This window comes from Siniperca chuatsi, linkage group LG5, assembly GCF_020085105.1.
Source record: "Siniperca chuatsi isolate FFG_IHB_CAS linkage group LG5, ASM2008510v1, whole genome shotgun sequence".
In the NCBI taxonomy this organism is placed as follows: domain Eukaryota; kingdom Metazoa; phylum Chordata; class Actinopteri; order Centrarchiformes; family Sinipercidae; genus Siniperca; species Siniperca chuatsi.
In genome coordinates, this window is record NC_058046.1 from 20,928,233 (window position 1) to 20,954,666 (window position 26,434).

General features: G+C 38.4%; 1 protein-coding gene across 2 annotated transcripts; it reads left to right on the forward strand.

Annotated features, from left to right (window-relative positions):
• The first annotated feature begins 1,036 nt into the window (after positions 1-1,036).
• Positions 1,037-22,083, forward strand: rasef (RAS and EF-hand domain containing). Of its 2 annotated transcripts, XM_044197075.1 has the most exons (18): positions 1,037-1,742; positions 7,031-7,177; positions 8,436-8,526; positions 9,834-9,929; positions 10,681-10,758; positions 10,894-11,009; positions 12,252-12,320; positions 12,480-12,546; positions 13,106-13,194; positions 14,552-14,644; positions 14,754-15,045; positions 15,967-16,101; positions 16,880-17,030; positions 17,309-17,390; positions 17,719-17,833; positions 18,873-18,980; positions 19,182-19,258; positions 20,243-22,083. In XM_044197075.1, the coding sequence occupies exons 1-18, from the start codon at positions 1,438-1,440 to the stop codon at positions 20,343-20,345; spliced, it is 2,214 nt and encodes a 737-aa protein (XP_044053010.1). In that variant the 5' UTR covers positions 1,037-1,437; the 3' UTR covers positions 20,346-22,083. The 2 variants fall into 2 exon arrangements, with proteins under 2 accessions (XP_044053010.1, XP_044053011.1); XM_044197076.1 differs by lacking the exon at positions 14,552-14,644.
• Positions 22,084-26,434: the final 4,351 nt, after the last annotated feature.

Here is a 26,434-nt window from a genome sequence, read left to right on the forward strand (position 1 = left end):
GGGAGCTAACCGCAGCCTTAATGCTATGCTTTATCCCTGCATTATGTTTCCCTCAAAACGTGTTTGCTGTTGTAAATTAGTTGTCTATAAACGTAATTTCTAGCAAACAGGGCTGCTTGTGTGGCGATAAGTTTCGAGTAGTTTAATTAATTGATTTAATATAAACTCAGAAGGAAAGGGTCTTAAGGTGACGTACCTAATCTTGAGGCCCTGCCTTGTAGAGAGGCTCTGTGTCGAAATCTAGTTTTGATACTTTTATATATCAGTTGATATTGTGATTATATGATGCATTTCCTCAATGTATAGCCAAACTAAGTGGGGGACACAAAGGGCTGAACAGGGGCTGCGGCTCACTTTTGCCCTAGGGCCTCTTAGTGGGTTAATCTAGCCCTGCCGTTTTTCCTTGATGTTATTACTTTAAGTAATATGTACATTAAGTAATAACAGATTGTTGAGGTAAGAGGTAAGACCACCTGTTGAAAACAAATGGAGTGTGAGTGAGTGGTGTGACACATTTGACCCACTAAAAGATCATGTTCAGGATCTTTCCTTCTTTAAATCCAAGTGACTGATAACTCACAGTTAAGGGAAAAGAAATGTATCTTTAACACATTGTGGGAAACCATTAAAGGCTCATTGCCAAATTCAAAACATGATCCCAGGTATAAACAGAATATATATGTTCATCCAGGCATCCATTTTGGAACGTTTTTCCTTTGTTTTTGTTTGTTTGTGTTACTTTTGAGCTCAAGTAAATAATCCATTAAAACAAAAACTAAAGTAATCTTATTGATTTATAGTGTGAAAATGAATGATTTGTCCCAAAGATGCAAATTAACTGGAGTACAGTACATTGTGTGTAAACATGCATCTGAGGTATAGAGACTCATAAAGACTTATTTAGAGATTTATAAAGTTTATTAAACTACATTACAGACTATTAGCCTTTCCCCACAATGAAAGTACTTTCATTTGGCCTGAAGCCCAGACCTCTGTTGTTTAAGTGAGAGAGAGGAGTGAACACACATCTCACACACACACACACCACACACTGCACACAGGTAGCGTACAGATAGCTGGCGCGTTCCCTGAGTCAGACACAGCCGCTTCTCTGTCCGTCCGACAGGCTATTGGCTGCAACAAACCGGAAAATTATTTGGCGAAGACAACAAAGGAGCAGAATGTCCACGTTTGATTTATTGACGTCGTTTATAATAGATGAATTCGATCACTTTTTTTTTTTGTAAACGCATAACAGCTGTCGAAATGTTTGGATAAGAGCGGAGAAGTCTGGAAGTTTGGAGCTATACTCTGGTGTCCCGAGAATAAAACACTGGCACTTTAAACGGGGTTTCTGGGTTTGTTCGTCTCGGTGGTCACCTTAATTTACTGAAACGCCTTATTTTTAGCAGCCAGCTACATCCCTCCATTAAGGGAATGAGCTCAGAGGAGCAGGACCGGCTTCGCTCCCTCTTTCACGCGTACGACGTGGACAAGTCCGCGCGGATCGAGAGAAACGAGTTTCTCACCATCTGTGCGGAGCTGCAGGTGTCCGCGGCCGAGGCCGACCGGATATTTAACCGGCTGGACGTCGACCGGGACGGAACCGTTACCCTGCAGGAATTCATGAGCGGCTTCCACGACCGCTACGTAGAGGACATGGAGTCGGACGGAGGAGACCCGTCCGCCGCATGGGAGAACTTCGAGATGAGAATGGGCGAGCAAGCCAAGTTCATCCCCAGGTGAGAGTGCACACCTGTCCGCTGGGCAGTCAGTCAGGGAGGTGGTGCTGTACAGATGGGTGGATGTCTTTAAAATATGGAAATGTTTTAGATGATATGAGTGTGTTTAACAGGGAGCGCAGTGTGTGATCTCCACAGGGAAATTCACTATTACAAGAGGAAAAAGGAAAGAGAAATCCAAACATCCAAAGCAGTTAACCTCTGTGAGGGGTCATAACACTCATGTAACAGCTGAGATGTCACGCAGCTTCTAATGTAGGCTACAAGTAGATGTGTGGATAATGAGACCTGCAGGTGATCAAAAGTTAAAACATGTTGAACGGTTATTAGTCGACAGAATATCAAGCAAAAATGCCAAACATTATCTAGTCCTAGCTTTTTAACTGAGAGTCTGTTTTATATGATTGTAAGCTGAATCGACTGTTGATTAGTCAAAACAAGGTGTTTCTGGCAAACCGTGATGGACATTATCTGACATGTTATAGACCAAATGATTAAATAGCAAACCAATTAATCAAAAATGAAAATAACTGTATGTTGCAGCACTAAACTTCCATGACACTACAGTTGAGTCTTTTGGATCTTTCTAATTAACAGAGAATAATTGTTGAAAATCCTCTTACTTCTGGTAAACGCGTCTTTTCACACTAATACCAACAGCTGTCTAATGCTTTGTGGCTAAATTTCTTCCATTTCTGTTCTTTACTGAAATATTTGTTCTAAACTGAATCTTTATTGGTATAATTTATACATCTACCTGTTAATTTAACAGTTCTTTTTAACTGTTGTGGAGTTATGGGTCCAAACCTTTCGTAAATTGATTTTCTCAGTGCCAGTTAAGGAGGGTGAGATAAAAACCTATATAATTTTGAAACTTTTGTCATCTGTTTCATAACTGGAGCCAAGTAGAGTCAGCTGAAGCCAAGCTACACCCTTTACAACAGCAAAGACTTATGCTCACTGAATGATAAGATGCTGTATTGCCATTCATAACATTTTGCCCTGCTGAGAGATATTTTGTTGTTGTAACAACATTATTTAAAAGCAGATGTTTGAAGAGTCACGCATTAAAACAACTAAATTGTGTTTTACTGTTATAAGACAAAAGTCCCTCGTGTAAAGTTAATAACTAATTTTGTTAATTTTCAATTATAGTTTTCTGAGAATCATTAATTAAATCAAAACAAAATAAAAATTTAATCACAATATGATTCCACTGAGATTCAGTGAATGAAGCTTAGACATGCTGTTTATTTTCAGCCACATCCAGCTGCAGACCTCACCATGTTCTTCTTTTTCGCTTTAAATATTATAAGAACAGTTTGTCAGCAGCTTCACCACAGAAGGCAGAAAACACATTTCTCACATGTTTCTATGAAGAGAATTACTAGAGTGGTCCTACATTGAACTAAAACTAAAGGAAATTAACAGTGAAACATTGTCAGTTAATGTCAAGCCCTTATAACTTTGGCAACATAATTGTGCAATACTGTAGGGTCAGTATCACATCATTAGATTTTTATTGGTATTTATTGACATTCTGCTCCACTGATGTATTGGAGTATGACTGTAAGGTGTTGATCCTGCATCATTGTGTTTCTCCACCTATAACTATAGTTATTGTCTTCTTTGGGATTCCAGATGTTATGTTTTTCTTTCCTTATTGAAGTGTTGTATATGTACATATGTACACAATGTATATTTTTCTTGCACTTTAAGTTTTTAACATACACTAAGTCTGCCAGAATTTTCTCTATCATATCTTTCAAGTTTCTAGATTTTCTTGGAATATGTAAGGTTTGAGTTTGGCATTCTTATCACCACTTTGCGTTTTCTCTGTTGAGAGTTAAGGTTTTCCTCCCATGATGCCTCCTGACCTCTTTGTATGAAAGGATTTGTTAACTGTCAAAATTACAAATAGAATACATATCAGTTGTAACTCAGTTATACAGTTTGGTGTCTGCTAGCTGTGTAATCTATCATCTAATTCACTTATGATAAAATGAAAAGTCTCAAGATTTTTAATTCAGTCATTCCTTTCTGATTTCTAATTTTATTCAACTTACAATTACGACGGTGTAGTCCCTCATTCGTCCAGGAGTGTTCTATCGTAGAAAAGGTTTCAGTCGTAGTCATCTGGACACTGTTTTCAGAATCAAGACGTTTCGGCTCCCACCCGGAAGTCATTCTCAATTGTGAAAAAATTGGACGGGAACTGGAAATTTAAGCTACTCTGATTACTCTGATCATTTTTTCACAATTGAGAATGACTTCTGGATGGGAGCCGAAACGTCTTGATTCTGAAAACAGTGTCCAGATGACTACGACTGAAACCTTTTCTACGATAAACTTACAATTACATTTCTTAAAACTGACCTAACCTTTGACTGCCAGCTCACATTTCTTAACATTTGATCAAGTGCAAAAGCGCCTTGGATAGAGCCAGGTATCAAAAACTGTCACTTACCGAAAGCACTAAATAAGTTTAATTAGTACTTATTCTTTGACCAGATGCTTCCTGATTTAAATGAAAATGTTGCTAATTTTCAACTCTTACATTTTGCCAAAGTTCTAGCAGGGCTGCTTGTGTTTGGACAACATTTAACATTTCAGAAGTTTGGCTTCCTTTGTAGAAAGAGGGTTTTGGCTCCAGGTTTTGGTATAAGAACCAAAACTCAGGTATCGAATTGGCAATAATATCACAAAATTTCAACTGGTACCCAGTCCTATCCTGGGCAAACCTGTGTAAGTGTGCCTCTACATCTGTGTTTGTGTATATATTATCTTTAGTGTGTGTGTGTGTGTGTGTGTGTGTGTGTGTGTGTGTGTGTGTGTGTGTGTGTGTGTGTGGCTTCAGGCCTGGCATGGGACTCATCCTCATGCTGCTGTGCTGTGGCATTGAGACGTTGATTGTCACAGTGGTGCCTTCTGCTGAATAAACTCCCTTATCTTTGAGCAGTTACAGCAGTCAGCTGAGAGACGACAATTTGGAAAATATAGCAAACAGCTCACTTCAGACAAGTGTCTGTTTTTCAGGGGATGAAAGGATATTTTGTGTAAATATGAGACAGAGACATCAAGAGCAAAAAATCAATTACATTCCCATTCCTAATTTTATTGCTGACTGAGGCTGACGTAATGAGTCTATGAATCTCTCAGCTGACTGAGACACGGACTAAAAATAAGCTATACATTGGGTTTAACTTAGTATTTGTAGATATTGTATCCTACAACCTGGATGACTGGTTACAGATACTTTCACAGATACTTTGGTTAAGATGGCACATCGATGCGCCCTCAACATGCAGCCGTTTCAGAGGTTTTGTTGAATACAGGGGAGGTACGTGAAGTAAATACTAATAATAAACACAGAAAAACAAGTGGAATAAGGAATGAGGGAGCAAGGTTATTTGCAAAATTTGGGTCACTTGACATTATTTCTGTGCCATTTCTTTGAGACTTCCCAAACAAGACATTTGCATTTGCTGGTAGCTTTTCCTGTCTACATAATATCTTAAGATTTTCTTGGGACAAGAGGTGCTTTCTATAAACACATGATCATATCAATTACAAGCTAACAACAGTTTCTGTGTACAACTTTATGTTTTCATGTCGGGCATCTCCACCTTCACCGGTCTGACGTCTGTTTGTCTGTGCTTGTTTGTGTGTGTTTCTGTTATGATCAGTTTGTGTGTGACACTGTATGACAATGCAGCGAGCAGTGTGACACCGTGAGTTATTGACAGACAGGCAGCAGTGTCTATATGCTTTAGCATTACAGCCATCCCGCCCTGTCAGAAGGCAAACACACACACACACACTGTAGACTTATGACTGACTTTTACCATCGTGCTGTGACGCAGGATTCTTTATCATTGTATAATTATAATGGCTTTAGAACAACATACGTGGGATAAACTGTGTGATTAGGATGCACATATTGGCATTAACTTATACATTGACACATTCTTTTAGTCTGGTTTCTGTATTGTTTTGTCGGGGAACTGTGGTACGTGTTGCAATGTAGTTATGCTGAGTCAATGGCAAATAAAGTGAGACAAAGTGTGCATGTAATGTGTGTGAGTAATTAAGTAATTATTTTGGTCTATTTTTAAATCCAAATAAGCTGCGCAGCTTTTGTGTATTGGACAATATTATCAAATGGTTGTACACTCAACTTAAAAGTTAGTTATACTATAGTTAAGTCACACAGCATATTGTCTTCCATGGGACACATACTCTGTAGAAACATAAATAAAATGTTTGCCAGCTCACCAGACCACTATTTACTTTTTTCTTTGTTTTGTTTTTTTGTCTTTCATTGTTTATTAATCAAGAAACTCAATCAACCAAACTAGAAATGCACAATACCCAGGAAGACCCAAATTATTTAAGTTTGTAATTTTTAAAAGGTTTAAATTCGAGAGTTAGATAGTAAGACTGATACCACTCTCATGTCTGTATAGTAAAGCTATTGTCAGCAGCCGGTTAGCTTAGCTTAGCATAAGGACTGGATACAGGGGGAAACAGCTAGCCTGGCTCTGTCGTTATGTGTCTCTCTTTTTTTTATTCCAAATAAAAAACGAAGTGTAAAAACCAGACGTTTCAGTTTTACGGGGGGTTATATGCTGGTCTATTACTTGTCTGGGACCAGTAATTCCTAGAGTGTCCGATGGTTGCCTGGCAACTGGTCCCGGCAAAGTGTAGGTTTTACACTTGGGTTTTTTACAGATTAAACAAACGAGATATAACGTGTTAATTACTGAGCTTTAGAGGTGTTGGTAGGTGGATTTTGTTACCTTTGGACAGAGCCAGGCTAGCTGTTCCCCCTGTTTCCTGTTGTTGTGCTAAACTAAGCTATCCGGCTATTGTTGGTAGCTTCATTTTGAACGGACAGACATAAGAGTGGTGTCAATCTTCTCATCTAACTCTCAGAGAGAAAGGGTATTAAGGGTATTTCCCAAAATGTCAAACTGTTCCTTTAAACTTCAAATAATCAACAACCGAATTTCCCTGCTTGGGATCAATAAAGGTTTATCTTATCTTAATAGCAATTCAATATGCTACAATTATTGTAATTCAGCTTCACTTTGTTTGACTCAATAAAACAACTAAGTAGAGCAGTACATTTCACCTATCATCTGTGATCCACCTGTCATACATTGTAGAGCTGACAAGGCAGACATTTTTTACTCACAGTTGACTGTTTCTTAAACTCCTGATTCTCCTCAAAGTCCTAAAATTATGTTGGGGAGCAAAGCTGACATCAAATCCTGATTATCTTCCAGGAATGAACAAACAGCTATGTTGTACCAGAACATCAGTCTGACTGAGCCCAGACTGATACCTCAGCTTGAGAAAGTCATCGTAAACTTCACCAAAGAGATAAAACAGCAGAACTCAGAGATGGAGAACCTGGCCCTCGCTATCAAACGGTGAGAAACACACACGTATACAAGCACTCACTTGCATCCCTTAAATTACGTGAAATGAAGATTTTCATCTGACATTAACAGGATTGTGGAGCTTCATTGTTTAAGTAATATTTTCAACAGTAAATACTTGTTTCCTTCTTTTTTATTAGTTTAAAACTGTTTGGTAAAAGAAGGTATTATATAGTTCTGATGTCAGTTCCAATGAATTGTAAATGCATTTGTCTTGGTCCAAATGTCCAAATTCATCGTTAGCTATCAACTTGCAAAAAATGCTGTTATGCTCCAATTTTCTCCTACAGTCCAAACACATGCAGGTCAGGTCAATTTGACAACTCTAAATTGGCTTCAGCTGCCCTGTGACCATGCACAGGATAGTCAAGTCAATTTTATTCATATAGCCCAATATCACGAATCACAAATTTGCCTCAAGGGGCTTTACAATATGTGACACTCTCCATCCGTAGACCCTTGATTTGAATAAGGAAAACTTCCCCCTCAAAAAAAACTTTTAACGGGAAAAAGAAATGAAAGAAACCTCAGGAAGAGCAACAGAGGAGGGATCCTTCTCCCAGTATGGACAATCAGGATGACAAAATTATAAATAGATTGTAAACATATATGAAGAATATGGATCCGAGAAGACGTCGAGCAACTTCAGGTGTCGCCAAACAGATCTGAGCCACACAACCTCCTCTCCACCACGCAGGCCTGGAAGAGGGCAGACTACACAGACTCACAAGAGCAAAGCTTAAGCACACCATTCACACAGATGGGAGAAAGAAACAGACACACAGAGGGAGAGAGAGAGAGAGAGACAAGAGGAGAGGATCCAGATCCAAAACATCTGGCGAGAGGCACCGACAGCCAGGGGAGAGAGAGAAGACCCAGGATGGCCGATGGAAGAAGCCTGAGTGAAAAGAGAGGACACGGGGGAGAAACTAGAGAGAGAGAGAGAGAGACAAAGCTGTACTTGTGGGACACACAATCAATCATATCCAGACAATACTGAATAATCAAATCAGTTATCAGTAAGGCTTTGGTAGACAGTGATCTGATGTTAATAAAACAAATTTGAGGGTCTTGTTGGGGCTGCAGCTTTCAGTAATAGGCCAATCTGTAGAGCTACCAGTAGATGACGTATTAATTGGAACAAGATACCGTAACTATATTATTAGTAGGATAAGCCGGTATACAGTAGATAATGGGTGGATGGAGGTTTGTGTAAGTACAGTGAAATCATCCTGTTACTGTTTTGCAGAGCGCAGGACCAAGCATCAATGCAGCTCAGTGAAATGGAGGAGGAGATGGACCATCGCATTCATGCTGCTGAGAGAAAGACGCGTGAGCAGGTGGGTCAAACTCGAACCCACACACACAAACACACACAAGACCCCCTAAAACACAAAAACATGACTTTTTGATCTTGTTTTAATATTCCAGACTCGTGGTTTTTGTCTCTCTGGAGTTTGTGTAGGCAAAGCGATAAGCAGGCCACGTTTGTTCAGCTCTTCCCTCATGTCAAACAAACGTACGCAGCTGGATATCAGATTACTGATCCAAACTCAGACACGCCTGCTGATCTGCTGGATTTCACAACTCTGTGGATCCCAGATATGAAACAGCAGATAGATAGAGGTGCTGAAGCACCAGTTTTTAAAAAGATAAGGCTGTATATATTTGTGATGATACGGATGTGTGGATGAAAATGATGATCTATAAAGAATCAGGCTGCATACTTGATGATTCAAGTCTACTGACATGCCACCACTGTGGCTCCAGATAATGTGCCAGCAACTTGTAGCTTACCTGAACTCTGAATTGTTGTTTAACCTGTTTGCAGTGAAGGATGTGTTAAGAGTTAAGTCTTTTTGTTTTTTTAATGGGTTATCTATGAGTTCTTTGATGTCTGTCTGTAAATTAATGTATGGCCACAATGAGAGAAGTCAAATGAAAGTTATTTTATTGCCATGTTGGCCTTTGTTTTAAATCTTTTCCATTAATTATAAACTACTGGATTGTGAGTTTCATGAAAGCTGGATATATTTCCCAGAATCAGGTAAAACACATTAAACAGTGCGGTGCGTGAAATGATAAGATTTGATAACAATATTTAGCTTTCCATGACATAAAATGAAAAGTGAAAACAAACGACAAAGTGACAGAATGGTGCAGATCACTTGCTAGATTAGACATCAGACCGTATGATAGGTGGATCACAGACTTGTTTTCTTTTCATTTTATCTTTGGTCCTGATGTTTCTTTAAAACTTGTGCAGGAACATAAACGTATCTTATCACTGCGTGTGTGTATAAACTTATGTAAGTGTACTTCATTGACTACGCTAACTCAGAAGCTGCTGTTTGTTTTGTCTAAGAAAAGCATGCAAAATTAGAGGGCATGTATTCTCACACACTGCACACCTTTTAGATAGGCTTTTAGTATCAGTTGCTGATACACTTATCGATCCCCCAGCGGCCTTCATCCACAGTTCAAAACCTGTCCTAAAATAGCACAGATTAATGTGTCACAGAAATGACATAACTGTAGAGACACACACACACTATCATAAAATAATTTCACAAACAGTTATCGTAATGCAACTAATTATTAGGTTTTTGTATTGTATGTGTTTGTGTTCGTGTGTGTCTTGATGTAGGAGAAGAAGCGAACAGAGGCTGCACTGAGCGAGTTACGAAGAGGTTATGAAAATGAAGTGTGTGAGCTGCAGTGTAAGATCCAGAGGATGCAGATGGTACATTTTTCACCTCTTTGACTGCACTGAACACATCAACACTGTCATCAATACAGACTTCTGCAGTCATATTTACAACCCACTTACTGTACATTTAGATTCTGCTCAGTGTTGTGTATTTGTCCTAAATGAATAAAAATCATACCAGCACCATGAGGCTTGAATCATGAACAGCATGTAGATAATAGTGGAAAAATATGCACACTAATAATGTTATTCACACGTTAAAACAAATGATTTATGTTTGGTGATAAGTATGCAAAACTTTAAGCTACACATTAGAACAGCCAGATGAAAGTCTTAAAGAACAAACATGTCAATAAATACAACAATGTACTGTTGTACTATCTCAATAATGTGGGGGCTCAGGCTTCATAACAAGGAATGCACTTGTGCTTGCATTTGAAGTATTTAAATGCAAACAGTTTCTTAAAAGTTCACTGTACTGTAATATTTGGGAAAAACACGGTTCTGCTACTCAGTGGAAAATTGAGTGCTTTATAAACAACACTGACTGCATTCACAAGAACCTGAACCAGGACTAATTTATTCTTCTGACCTCATGAAAACACAAATGTCAGCTGGACTCCATTCACTGTATCCACTGATTGAAACTCAAAGTTACCATGAGCGTGTGTATGTATGTGTACAGTATATGCAGGTTAAAAAACTACAGTGTGAGTACACTCTGATTTAGGTCTACCCAAAAGTCACATAACCTTAATCCTAAATGTGTGGACTCCTCCATCAGATAGAAGAGAAGTATAAGAACATCACCGTGAAAGACGAGAGCCCAGCTTTAAAGAAGAAGATCAATGAGCTAACACTGGTAAGACTGAATATACTCATTTATAACATAATGTTTCTGTCATTTCAGTCAATTTTGTATGAGGCGTCAGGTGTCTCTCTACTCCTAGTTTAAGACACACTCATATTCTTCCATTTTCCCTCTTCCTTTCCGCAGGAGAACCAGCGGTTAAAACAGGAGCTGATGAAGTCTCAGACCACTGTCGCCTGTCTGCGCAGTGAGATGGACTCGCTAAAGACAGAGCTAACAGATCAAAGCATCAGCTCTGAACGGTGAATTTATTATAGTTTGGTCTGGTTTCCTTATGCATTCTGTGTGTTAATGTTTAATTTCTTTGTAATGTAATTATTCAGTTCAGTTTTGGGTCATTTGACTGGATTTATCTTGACTCATGTTATGTTGAATTTCAATCCTTTTTGCAACCTTTTTTTGTTTATTGCAAGATGTTCAAGCACAGTCTTATATGCCTCAGCATCACATTTTATTAGTCAGGTTTGTTCACAGCCGTCTCTGCTGATCATCCATTATGGGATGTATTTTAAATTTTTCATAGTGAGAAGGAAAAAGGATCGTTACATAAGACACACATAATCTCTCTCTCTCTCTCTCTCTCTCTCTCTCTCTCTCTCTGTCTCTCTCTCTTTCGCTCTACACGCATACACAATCATCGCTTTCAGTGTGAACTCTGAAAGTCTAAACCTAGAATTACTGAGTTGTGGAGCTGGTTTTTATCCACCTTTTTCTCTCCTCACTTGTACATTAATGTGAGCTTGAGATTAATAAATATTTCCACCCTCTTCTCCATCACATGTAGAAAGTTCCAAATGTTCCAACTTACATACATTTCAAACCTATTTTTAATAAAAGATACATTAGTTTTAGAAGAATCGAGTATATGAATCTGGCCCCAATCTGCTTATCAAACGACCCCACTGTTGAGAAGTGTTGTTGCAGAGGGACAAAGAGGAGGAGGCCACGCCCCCTCTGACTGACTGACGGTGCGTTCGTTCCTGTGGGATGTTTTCATTTTGTCACAGCTGAAACAGGATATCCTGGAGTGACTTCACACACACAATAACTTCTTCAGAAGCGTTGCTCAGCAACAGAAGCAACGGGGCCGCCGGCAGGATAACACTCCGCCTCCTCGGACCATCTCAGTGATGGTGTTTGCATTGTTGTGTCTCTATCTCTTAGGTGGCTCATGTTAATCATAAGTTGTGAGGTGTAATGTCTTTGAGTGAATCAGTTGTTCTGCAGTTAGAAATGTTCTGGTTTTACTGACATTAACTGAGACACAGAGGAATGGAAATATCTCTCATCCTATTTATTGTCAGTTTTCAAAGTCAGCATGATTTGATTATTGTGAATTTCATCCTCATGATAGATATGTATTTCGTGTTATGCGCAGGATGTCCTTTGTGACACTAAAAACACATTTTCACTGGCACTAATACATCTTTTGGTTAATATTTATAATAACCAATAACTGTGTTTTTGACTGTGTTTTGTTGCAGAGATGAGGAGCTCATGAAGCACTTCTCTGATGAGCGAGACATCCTGGAGAGCCAGATCGAGATTCTGCAGTAAGTCACACAGTATCATACACACTGACTATTGTTGAGGTTTTCTACTAGAGATGGAAAGAAATTTTACTGTACTGAGCAAGAGCTTATATTTTAAAAAGAAATGTAGTAGAGAGTAAAAATATATAATAACAATTATTTTTCTGTGTGTGTGGATAGGACAGCCAACAGGAAGCTCCATGACAGCAACGATGGCCTGAGGACCGCTCTGGAGAGGATCAGCAGGGTAAAGCTGCACAGTTAATCGAAAAATAATCAAAATTCAAAACAAGTTTAGTTTACAAATTGCAAGAGGCTGAAGTTGTTTCATGCATTGGGTTGGTGGAGTCCATATAAACTAATTCTGATGCTTCTTTATATAAATATTCAGTTCACTTGTGGGTCATTTGACTGGATTTATTTTGGCTCATGTAGCTTTGAGTTGAGTTTCAATCTTTTTTACAATCTGTTTTGTTTTTTGCAAGACATTAAAGTTGAATTGCAGTATCGTATTTGATTAATCAGGTTTGTCTGCAGCTTCTCCCTGCTGATGGTATATTTGGGGACGCATGTTGAATTTTACACAGAAAGAAAGAGAGAGCAAACTTGATTTTCTGATGTTTAAACTTGTTTATATCATTTAAATTCATTGGAACAACAGATGTTAAGTAATATTCAGAGTTTGATTAAAAATGTTTTGTGAGCTGAAAACTATATGTTGTGTTGCAAAACAATCACAGATCATTTGTCAATTTCAGACAAACACAAACAATGGAAAACTCATTTGTAATTGCTGTGTGTTACAGTCTGGTAACGGGGGCTCACCAGGAGAAATAAAGGACAGAAGCAGAAGTAAAAGCATCTGCTATACATCACCTTATGCATTAATGGATAGGTAAGACCTACAAACAATGCAGATGGTTATGAAGGGTATGAAGTTATATCTGTTCAAATATCACCATACGTTCTGCACCAGTGTATGAGTGCTTCAGTATACATGGTACAGTATACTTTATATGATATTATCTTCTTATTAAGGGTAAAGCTGTAATTGTTGAGCATTGTTTCAGTTGCATCAAGGACAGAAGTTTAAGGTTAAGCAGTAGATTTAGGATGATTAACTGGTTAGCAGCTTCAGGGGTTTTTATTTCAGACCAGGTTTATCAGGTTTGAGCCGTTTGCATCTACAGTGCAAAAGGGATTTGGCTTAAGTACAATGACAAACAGCAAATCAAGACGCTTTTGCTTGGAATTGAAGGTTGTTGTTTTTTTTCTCAGAACACATAACTGTGTATTTACACAGTAGTAAAGTAAATGTTAAATGTGCTGTGAGATATTTATTTAAGGTGCTATCCAAGCTGATGCACTGAGAAGTTGAACCACATGATTCTGTGGTGTCTAGGGACAAAGGTTTTGTCTCCGTGTGATAAAGAAAGAAGATATGCAGCAATCCACTTATTGCATATACAGTTTGACATCTTAATAAAAGGTGGTGATCTTTTCTGTTTAAGTGAACAAATAACAGCTTGTAATGGTGAATTCTCCCAGTCACGGCCACAAAGAGAGAAAATATTCCTGCAATAAAGTATTATAGCATTAGTACAAGTATTAAATGAGGCTTTTTGCCATTTACAGACATTTACAGGAATGAGTACAGGTGCACTGGAAATCGTACACTGTTTCCCTTCAAAACATGTAGAAAAACAAGACAAAAGCATTATAAAAACAGCATTTATACACATACACAGTAAACTGTACTTTGATTACGCAGACTACACACACTGTATGATGGACACAGATCATTTACAGACTTAAAGAATAACAGAGGAAAATCTAACATAAAGGAACTTACACTTTAATAAAAACATATTATACATAATAGTTTTTGAGGGAGTGTATACAGATAGCAGTATAGTGTATTAGTATTGTGTATTAGTATTAAAGTATAAATGTGGGTCAGTTCACCCAAATTACAGACAAATTTCTCATTAACTCTTAGTGGTATCTAGCCATTCAGCTGTTTTTGTTTTGTTTTATTTATTTTGGGGCATTTCAGTCTTTATTCAACAGCATACAGGGAGGAGTCCAACAGGAAATGTGGGTAGAGAGGTGGGGTTGATATACAGCAAATATCGGCATATGTGGTTATGTGGAATGCGTCTTTGACCACAAGGTCACCATGATGGCCAATTGATTCGTTTTTTGGCCAGATTTGAACACATTCACCTCTAAGAATTCTGCTTCCACCTCAGATCAATGGAGGTGAAAGGTGGTAGACCAATCTGTTTACTGACATTGTACTGGGACCAAGGTAGAACTCTCAGAGACAGATATCTCAACCCCAGGTAAATTAAACTATTTGAGTGGGTAGATACCACCAGGGATAGGGTTCTAATTTGGCTGAATCGACCCTTGTGTTTTACGTCACAGATTATTTCCTGACCTCTTCCTCAGGTTCTGCCAGCGTATGGATGATTACCCTCTGTACAGCCGCCGGCCGAGCTGTGACACTCTGGCCTTGGCCATGTGCGACCCAGGCCTGAGGCGCAGACACAGCAGTGAGTGCGAGGAGGACAGCCTGCCAGAGATCTGCATGGACAGCGGCCTGTCGACACTCAGAGGCTCACATGGAGGCTACGACTCGGAGCAGGAGGTCAAAGGTCAAGAAGAAGAGGAAGAGAGGGAGGAGAAGAAAGGAGAGGATGACAACAATGATAGCATGATAGGAGAAAACTCTGACACCGAGGTGAGATGATAAGAAAGTCAAGCACATAAGTGACACAAGTGTGCCTGCCCATCTATACTGTAGAAATGCAATATGTGCTTTAACAAGACTAAGAGTCTAGAGTCACGTTAATGGCTCTGTGAGGCTGTACAGTGTTTGCTGTAATGTCATTATGGCAACATGCTCACAAAGATAATGCTAACATATAATGTTTACCATGTTCACAATCTTATGTTATATGTTTGCACTAAACACAAAGTACAGCTGAGGCTGATGGGAGTGTCATTAGATATACAGGTATTTGGCCATAAACCAAAGTATTTTACAAATTTATCCTGATGATGGTGCTAGAGAAAAGGTCAGAAGATCACCAAAGTCAGTAGGATTTATCCTCTGGGGACTGTTAATGTCTATACAAAATTTCATGCTAATCCATCCGATAGTTGTTGAGATATTTCAGTCAGGACCAAGGTGGTGGACCGACCGACCGACCATCAGACATGGCAAGAGCACCCACCGCTAAAAATGTTTCATACAGCTGCACAGGTTTTTAGGTGGTCAAGTGAGTCATTAACCCCTCTGACAATAGTTTCTTTGGTGGGTGATCTCTGAGTCTGTGAGAGTTGTGAAGTGATCGGTTTGCATGGTAACCACACTCAGGCTCTGCTTCAGTCAATAAATATAAAAGAACATCGTACAAGTAAGGCACTGAAGTTAAGGAGCCATTTTGAAAAGCTTTTTGCAGTATGCAAAAAATAAAATGCTTTGACATCAGATGAGAAAAAAATATTAAACCTGAGATGTTTTGTGTAGCAACAACCTGCTCATGGTTACAGTTACTGTATAGGTTGTAATGTTGTAAAGAAGTCCTAGTGATAACATGAATTCTGTGTAGATTATTGTATCTGTTACAATGTCTGCTACTGTGTGTCTACATCACAGCCAGCAGAGACACAGGATGGTGAATCAGCATTCGGGTCGGACAGCAGCTCAGTTTTGGACTGGAAGCCAGCTGAATCCATTAGGGTGACCAAACCCCCAACTACACGAAAAGCCCTCAGTGCCATCAGTGTTCAGGTAAGAGAGAGACGGACGACAAGAGACCTGACTGAGAAAGGGAGATAGAAAGACAGGTGGAGGAAGAACCCTCATGGATTGTTGAGAAAAAAATTTTTTTCCTGTTCTTTCCAACATGTTGTTCCAGAGCTAAATATCTCTACTGGTCAGATTTCTATCAAATTTAGTATCGATATTCATGGTCATTTGAAGATTATTCCCAATGATTTTGGTGACTTTCAGACCTTTTTGTTTAGAGCTACAATCGTGTCAAACTTTCCAATGTGTATTTTGAAAATTAATGGCCAGATTTTCGTAAAATTTGCTGCAGATATTCAAGAGAAAGAAGATTAATCCCAATCAACAGTGAGCTGGAAATGCATTTTGGAATTTTGGGACTTTGTGGCGTACTATAACAAAATCAAGGTTTAGATTTTAAGGATCACATTGCCTTTTCTATAGCACCTTCCTCAAGAACAAACTTTACATTTTTAGCTCCACCACTTTTATGGCACCCAGATTTGCAAACTCAGGATGTTTTTTGCTTATTAAAACACTTTTATAATGTTTACATTGCGATCTCTAGCTGCTGCTAGTGGAGCTTTGGAGTTTGCTTTGTGTATGTTTTAACATTTCCCTACCTGCAGTGAGACATAAATCCCTCATCTCCATCGCTGAACAGAGCTGATGGATGATGAGGACAAAATATATTTAACATGAAGTGAATGTACAGAAAGTCAGCTGCATGAGTGCCTCACTCTTCCTTATCTTCACTCTGTCCTCTCTGTCCCCTCTCCAGAAGGAGGACAAGGACAGCGCTGACCTGGGCTACATGACATCAGAGAAGGCCTACAGGATTGTGTTGGCTGGAGATGCTGCTGTGGGAAAGTCCAGCTTCCTGCTACGCCTCTGCAAGAATGAATTCAAGTTAAACTCCAGCACTACGCTGGGTGAGTGGGATAAACTAAAGCCAACTCTTTGTCAATATTTAGTGAACATAAACTTTATTGTCTCGTTCTCTCCTCGTTGACCTGTCAAATTAAGGCCAAAACTATTCCCCAAGAAAAAAGGCTCAGAGGAAGTGTTAGCTGACTGATTAATGATTAATCTCTTCACATGGTGACATGACGTCATAGCTACAGTAGATATTCTGTTGATCTGATCTTTTCCTTTTTCTTTACAAGCTTAGTAGTGTGACATGTTGGTTGTGTCTCCTTTGTGTGTTCAGGAGTGGACTTCCAGATGAAGACACTAATCGTGGATGGAGAGCCCGTTTTACTACAACTATGGGACACTGCAGGACAAGAGAGGTGTGTGTTGGTGTGAATATTTGCAAACAGAAGCGTGAGATTAACTTTTCAATGATTTCTTTGTAACGCTAAAATATCTATTGTTTTATCAGATATGTATGTTGTCTCCAACTATTCATTTCTAGATGTTTTTATGTAAATAAAGCTTATTATTACATGTATGAGGTTCCTAAAAAATGAATATATACACAAAACACTGTATAAGCGGACATACTGTATTTATCTTATCACAACAAACAATAATTAACAATGTTTAATTTGCTAATCTGTTGGAGAAAATAAGAGTCATATACATTTGTGTGTGTCTTGAACCATTTTCTCATCTCAGGTTTCGCAGCATTGCAAAGTCTTATTTCCGGCGAGCGGACGGTGTGTTGCTGCTGTACGACGTCACCTGTGAGAAGAGCTTCCTTAACGTGAGAGAGTGGGTGGATATGATTGAGGTAATGCACTACTCTCCTCTGCTAAAAAGTTTCTGCCTGACACTGTTTGTATTACAGTAGTTAGCAAAAAAGTTCCAGACTTAATACAGTGAAGTGACAGTAATACAGTGAAGGTGAAATCCATCTACTTTTCTGTAATGGAAATTTGTATTGGCATCATTTGTGTTATTATAAGTAAGTTAAAGTGTTGTCACATGTTCACTTGAATACCAAACTAAGTGCTTGTTTCTCTCTTTTTACATGCAGCAGATATGTAAGTGTTAGATGTACAGTGACTACATTGTGTTCTGCTGTTAAATTGTGACTTTTTATGTATGCATGCAGTATGTGACTTGTAACATCCTGTGTTGTCTGATATAATGTACTATGTACACCAGTGGTGGAAAGTTACTAAGTACATTTACACAAGTACTGTACTTAAGTACAATGTTGAGCTACTTGTACATTTCTTGAGTTTTTCCATTTTATGCTACTTTATACTTTTACTCCACTACATTGATTTGATAACTTTATTTACAAGTTACTTTGCAGGTTTAGATCATTAATGCAAACTATTAATCAACAAATATATTATGATTTATTATTATAGCTACCCAGCGGTATATCAAGTAATAAAAATTAGCCCCACCTTTACCAGCTACAATAGTGATGCTTATACATTAATGCATCAATAATTTAAATTTAATTATGTAATATATATAGAAATGGTTCTTAAATGGGCCATTCTTCATAATGAGTACTTTAAGTATATTTTAATCCTAATACATTTGTAGTTTTACTTAGGTAAGGGTTTGAATCCAGGACTTGTAACAGAGTATTTTTACACTGTGGTATTTCTACTTTTACTTAAGTAAAAGATCTGAATACTTCTTCCACCACTGATGTACACACTGTGGTGCTTAATGTCAAACCATTAGTTTCAGTCTTTCATAGTAAAATTTTGTGTTTCATTTAGCACATAAATTCTGTAATCACCGTGCTGCAAAGTATGTACAATGAACAACAGAGCGGTTTTGTTTTGGGTTTTTTTGCATGGCAGGATGTGTCCCAGGAAGATATTCCCATTATGCTCGTGGGTAATAAGTGTGACCTTAGACAAGATGGAGTTAACTGTGTTCCTACCAGCTATGGAGAAAAACTGGCCATGGTAATGACAAATAAACACCCACTCATCTTGCTATACTTGAGGACATTTGGCACACCTGCTACATATCTACACCTAACTCTTATTCTAGTTTAATCCAAATATAAATCCAAGGCACAACCCTTAACCTGTCGCTGGGTGTAGGTTTATGACTAGCAGTCAATAAAAATTAATGATTAAGGATTTCCTGTTTTCACCCAACAGACATACAACACTCTGTTCTGTGAAACTAGTGCCAAAGATGGCTCCAACACCCTGGAGGCTGTGCTGCACCTGGCCAGGTGAGATACAACTGTTTTAGTCTGCTGAATGTACAAAACACAAAACAGCAGTTGAAGTTTTAATCTTCACAAAGTTGTGCACTTTTGAGTCTATTTCCAAGACAAATTATCAGTCATCATTGTCGGACATTGACAACACTGAGGAGTTGATAGCCTATTAGTCTGTTTTACCTCACAGGAGACATTTCACTTGTCAAACACAGGTGTAATTAATAAAAAAATATTGGCTGCATTCCTTTTAGTTTTGGCTGTTCCAGGGTACAAGTGTTACTGCAGGCTAAATGGCATGGCTTAGTGGAACACTAAAATCGAACATTAGTTACACATTAGGACATTTTCCTGCCATAACAAGTTAAAGTGTCTGCCAAGAGAAAGGTCTATTACCAGTGCCAAAAATGCAAAGGTAACATCTCTGAGGGGAAATAAGAGTTGATGTTTTGTTTTACAAGTTGAATAATTAAAAAGAAAAGAATCAGGACCACCTTATATACAGTATGAACAGCAAATACTCTGTATGCCAAGCTCTTAATTGCGACCTTTGCTGCCCTCTGGTGTGAAAAAGTGAAACCAAAAAGGTTGCTGCAAAGGAGCAACTAAAGGTATCCTGTGGAGTTTTCTTGTGAACAAACGCTTTCTATGTATCCTTGATGATAAACAAAACCCACAGCTACTAGAGATTAAAAACTACACAGGTAACCTTTAAATCGGTCTCAAAATACAAGTGTTTGTTCATTGGAAGTTGCAAGAGGCTTGTCTATTTAGACTGACCTGACGTGAAACTGAAAACAATAGAAAAGAAACAGAAAACTGTAGCTTCTGCCCTGCTGAACACTATTAGCCATAATGAAATTGATTGATCCATGAGGAAATTGATTGGCGCCTACCTTTAAAAAACATATGATAACAAAAATAAAAATTTCAATGTGAGTTTTTCTTCCCTGAATTTCTTGTTCCACCTGTTCCTCTTTTCTTTCCTCCCCACAGGCAGGTAACAAAACAGGCTACTTTTAATGAAAACAGTTACTGTCAGTCGCTGCCCAACTTAGCTGCTCCCAGGAAGAAACCAAACGTCTTCTGCTGCACCTGATCAAATTCATCAGAGCCGGACCTCCACATCTGACTTAATGTGAACTCAGCACAGGTGGAAAAATGACTACAAATGCAGAAACGTGAAAAAACAAGAAATTAGACATAATCTCACCAAGTACAGCAACGGGAACAAATCATCATTGTGAATAACTAAAACAATTTAACACATGGATTAAGTGATCAAACAAGTGACACTGGATCACAGCCGAATATCCACAACTTCACATAAATTCAGATTTCTTTTGTTATTCAAGGTTATTTAAGCATGATGTATTGAGCTGCATTTCAGCCAAGTCTTACTGTTCCGTATTTTATGAATTTAAGAAAGTGTGTGTAAACGTCTTGTCATGTGAAAGTTATGTCCATTTTTATTATGCTATTACACATATTTGCATTAGTTCCTGCTACATATTTGATGTGATTTGTACAGTTTGCCCAGACTGGCACTGCCATGACGTGAAGAAAGACAGCTGTGAAAGTGAAGTAAAATGTATGAGAAGGATTTAAAGGTGAAGCCAAGTATATGTTTTTAAAGTAACATTAGTATGTGATGCTGACAAATAATTGCATGTGATAGAGAACAAAGAGATATTTTAGCATATTGTTATGGTGAGAAAATAAGACTGTGGCAGTTATCTAATTATTTCTGGGCTCACTTATCATCAATGTAAGTGCTAGTTTGAAATTACATCTGCAGCATGTAGGTGATCTGAAAGGGAACAGGAGTTTGTTGTTTGTTCCACCCAGGATGTCAAACTTTATTGCAAGTGAACTGCATCGATTGCTGACATGGAGACACTGAGAATTATGGGAGAACTTAAAGCAAGAAATGCTCAGCTTCGTCTTTGTTCATATACGATGAACCCTGGTGCAATGTGTGATTGTATGAGACTTTATGCTAATGTCTATATTATATTACCCCACAGTGTTACATTTCTTTTAATTTGACTTTCCACTGCGGATGACTTTGTGTTATAGAATTTATATTTTTGGAGCTGAATCTATACCAGATCATTTTCAATTTGCACGAACGCTCTCAACAACTAATGTAATTTTATTATCTGGTATGAGTAATAAAAATTAGATAAGCATAAAAGAGAGGTGGAAGGAAAGCAAAGCCCTTATTTTTATCCCTTAGATACAGTACATGACTGTAATTCTGTTTAAATGTGTACGTGTGATCTTGGCAAATTGTCACTACTGATGTTATAGAGTATGTCATTATTTCTTAATAATAACACCATGTTATCCATATTACATAAATGCCTTTGTTAATGTCATAAGAGTTGCAACTGCGAAATCACTGCCTTTGCAGCTAAGGTCTCTCCGTGTTAAATTGCCTTGATAAATAAATGACCTTGTAATGTCAGTCTGCTGAAGGGCAGTGTATAAAGGTATCAATATGCTTCAAAGTAAATGCTTGTTGGATTCTCAAACAGCAATTGAAGCCCCTCCGAAACCTCTCCAAAGTTGGAATTGGGGGGCTGTGTCTGGCAGTGTTTCTTTTACAAACTTCATTTATTGAATTTCCAAACAAATAATATGTAACAATACAAGCTCAAGAACCACCAGTTATCTAAATGTGCATGGAGCACTGAAGCTACTTATTTCTTCACAATTTAAACTTCTTTTTGCATGAAAGTCTTTGTTAATGTCATAAGAGTTGCAACTGCAAAGTCACAGCTAAGGTCTCTGTGTCTGTGTTAAAAGTCAATAAAAATACAGTGTGAATGTCACATCACAAGAGTAATATCATCCAGATAAAACATTCGATCTTTATTAGAAAATGTATTCAACAAATTTGATACAAACATTTGTCCTTGTCCATGAGTGACATTTGACCAACTGGAAGAAATATTTCTAAAGCCACTCAGAAAGCTCAAAAGGGTTGTCGTAAGAGGTTTACAACATCCAGTAGTGCAGTACTGTGCACATTATCCTGAATGGCTCCTTTCAATGTGTTTGATTATTATATACTGTATATACTGTGTATTATATTGTGGGATTATTAGTACTGATGCACTAATATGTGCAGTACTTTAATGTAGCTTGTTAAGATTTAGGTAAAACATTTTACCTACTTCATATAATGTACATACTGTCATCTGCCAATCTTATAAGCCAAAGGTTCCCAACACCCTGGCCATGAACCAGTTACAGGCCTTAGAATATTTGCTAAAGGGCCGCAAGAAAAACCATATGATTCAGCAAAAAAGTTTAATATTAATTATATAACTTTATAGGCTGTCATAGGATATTTTTGCTGTAATGACTTAACTTGACACAGGCTGTAATGCATTTTTCCTGATCACTCCCTGTCAACAACAGTATATTGATTTCGAACTAAAGTAGGTCATCTGTGTGCAATTTAACCAGTCTGTCAACACCACCTCTCAGCATTCAGTAGTCCATGAAATCAGGACAAAACCTGAGTGTAGCGTGTAGTGTGCGAACAAAATGTACAATATTTCACTCTGAAATTTGGTCACGTAGAAGTATAAAGTTGTACAAAATGTAAAATCAAATCAAGTACCTCAAATTTGTACTTAAAAGTGTACTCTGCCGATATAGCATTGTACTACTACAACACTGTCAGACCCACAATGGACACTTTAAAAAAAAACATCATCAAATGCGGTGATTGTGGTTAATGCAGCCTTGAGCCGCTAGCCTCGAGCAGAGATGAGGAGTCTGGTAAGCTCACGTTTTTCTAACTCCACACACCGATATTGTTTATTGGTTGCTTTTTTCACATATGCAGTAGAATTCAGCAACACCTGTAAACAGATCACCGCAGGAACTTTCCCCAGAGACTAGGAAACTTTGGAGGAACTCCAACAGGTCCCTGCTCGGGTGTAGTACTTTCCAAAAGTACAAGAACTTTTGCGGTGAGGCTTGCTGAACTGAACATTTCTGATTGGCCGAGCACGGACCGGCGGAGCAGCAAGTGGTTTGACCGTCTGGATCGATGTGTTGCTGGGTCACAGGCCGGCCTTCTCGCAGTGGCTCAGCTACTGCGCTGTTGGAAGCCATGGTGGAAGACACAGAAACAGATGACCAGTCATTTGAAGGTAAATCACATACGGCCCACATGCACATGATGCTTGTTAAATGCTCAAACACAACTGACGTCATGTTATTGCTACCCTAGCAAAAAGCTAACGTTAGCTACATGCTAACGCCAACCGCTAAAGGTGTGGAATTGTGGTGTTCATTAAGGCAAGGGTTGGCTAAAAGCACACAAATACTGTATTTTGCACATTTATATTTCTGCAGATAAATAAATAGTTGTGGAACTAAATGTGTGTATAGTGGTTGTTCTTGTATCTGAAAACAAGTACTACTACCATATTAGTATTATTACCATTACTATTACCATATTCTGCTTGTGTAAATATTCTCATATTTACAACGCTCTGAGGAAGTAGTGGCTGTCAATTTCATCATTATGCACCGGTAAGCTCAATATTTAAAACAGGTGAGAGTGCATAGGTTAAAATAAGCAAAGGTCCTGATGCTGAATTGCAAGTCATGTGTTTAATAAGTTATGCAGCTGTGTGATGGGTGTAACCTATTGGGTGTAATTTGCCTAGTCTTTGTGGCTGATTAGACTGCAGTGGAAACGCACACAACAATGGGCTGAAGGAACCTTTTAGTTCCTTGAAAAGTAGTTCCTGGGTGGTACTTTGGGTGGAAACGCGGCTTTTGTTGTGGACAATCGGTGGATTTCCCCTTTATGTACAGTACTTGAGTAAATGTACTTGGCTACTTACCACCACTGGTACTATCTATCTATCTATCTATCTATCTATCTATCTATCTATCTATCTGTCTATCTGTCTGTCTGACTATCTGTCTCTCATACTCAAGCAACCTGCACCCCCATTATAAAGGCACAAAGGAGGAGACAAATCAATTAATCAGATAAAGGGGTTTTAACCGACTATAGATCTACAGTATATCTAACTTACCCTTTCTTTCCAAGACACTTGATAAAGCAGTCGCCAATCAGTTGTGTGACTTTCTAAATAACAATAGTTTATTTGAGGATTTTCAGTCAGGATTTAGAGTGCATCATAGCACAGAGACCGCACTGGTGAAAATTACAAATGACCTTTTAATTGCATCAGCCAATGGACTCTGTACTTGTCTTGTCTTGTCTTAAACTGGTTTAAATCCCATCTATCAGATCAATCTCAGTTTGTACATGTTAGCGGTGAGTCCTCCGTGCACACCAAAGTTAGGCACGGAGTTCCACAAGGTTCTGTGCTTGGACCGATTCTATTCACTTTATATATGCTTCCTTTAGGCAATATTTATTAGGAAACACTCCATAAACTTTCAATGTTATGCGGATAATACCCAATTATATTTATTGATCAAGCCAGATGAAACTAACCAGTTAGCTAAACTTCAAGCATGCCTTAAGGACATAAAAACCTGGATGACCTGCAATTTTCTGACGTTAAACTGAAGTTATTGTACTTGGCCCCATACACCTCCGAGACACAGTGTCTAAAGATATAGTTACTCTAGATGGCATTGCCCTGGCCTCCAGCACCACCATAAGGAACCTCTGAGTTATCTTTGATCAGGATTTATCCTTTAACTCCCACATAAAACAAACTTCAAGGACTACCTTTTTTCACCTATGCAACATTGCAAAAATCAGGCATGTCCTGTCTCAAAATGATGCTGAAAAACTAGTCCATGCATTTGTTAGGCTGGATTATTGCAATGCCTTATTATCAGGCTGTCCGAATAAGTCCCTTAAGATCCAGAATGCTGTGGCACGTGTACTGACAAGAACTAGGAAAAGAGATCATATTTCTCCAATATTAGCTTCTCTGCACTGGCTCCCTGTAAAATCCAGAATAGAATTTAAAATCCTTCTCCTCACCTACAAAGCTCTTAATGGTCAGGCACCATTGTATCTTAAAGATCTCATAATACCTTATAACCCGACTAGAACACTGCGCTCCCAGGTTCCCTTGTGTTGTGAGTCTCCAAAAGTAGAATGGGAGCCAGAGCTTTCAGCTGTCAAGCTCCTCTCCTGTGGAATCAGGACCTGCTGCTACAATTATTATTATTAGTCTCCTATTATTCTCATTATTATTCCTATTACGATTATTCCTATTATTATTATTATTAATATTGATATTACCACTACCATTACATTATTATTATTTTAAAATTCTAGGTGGAATTTGCATTGTGCTTCCCTCCCCCCCCTCTCTCTCGCCCACCTTTGAGTCTGGTTCTACCTCTTAAAGGAAGTTTTTCCTTGCCACTGTTGCCAAGTGCTTGCTCATGGTGGGAATTGGGTCTCTGTACTGTAAGTAATATTATAAAGAGTATGGTCTAGACCTGCTCTATAGGAAAAGTGCAATGAGATAACTTATGTTATGAATTGGCGCTATATAAACAAATTGAATTGAATCATTTCTCCTTGGTTGCGTGCAACGTCTGCAAGTGTCTCTGAGCGTAGCTGAATTACTTCAACATATGTTAGGGATTTTGCACTGTGTGTGCACGGGTCCCTGTCTCCACCTCCCATCTGTTTACTTTGTCATGTGCTTAATGAGGCGAGACCACTCATTTGTCAAACAACATGTGGGGTAGCGGAGGTGGGGACGAGGTGTGTGGGGAGTAGCAGCTGAGAATGGTGTGTGTGTGCGTGTGTGTTTGTGCGTGCGTGTGTGTGTTGTGTGGTAACAGGGGGATAATTAGATAAGGGGAGTGTGTAGCAGAAAGGTTAATGACAGTAATGAATATATTAGTGTAGAGGAGAGAGCAGGTTCTCTTCGTTGTTTTGCATCTGCATGTTCGGAAAACAGAATTCCACAAAACCTAAAAATTCCCACAAATTATTCTGTGCAGTTTTGTGAAAATGAACAATTCTTTCCAAAAGCCCAGAAAAAAAGACAGTTAAGTCTCATATATGTTATCTGAAGATGCTCCATGCAAGAAGAAATATAAACATGGTCACAGCTGATTCATCAATAATGTTTTCTGGAAATATTGGAGTATTTTTTCTGTTCTGTTTTAGTTTAAAATTAATATTTGTTTTGGTATAAAAAAATATTT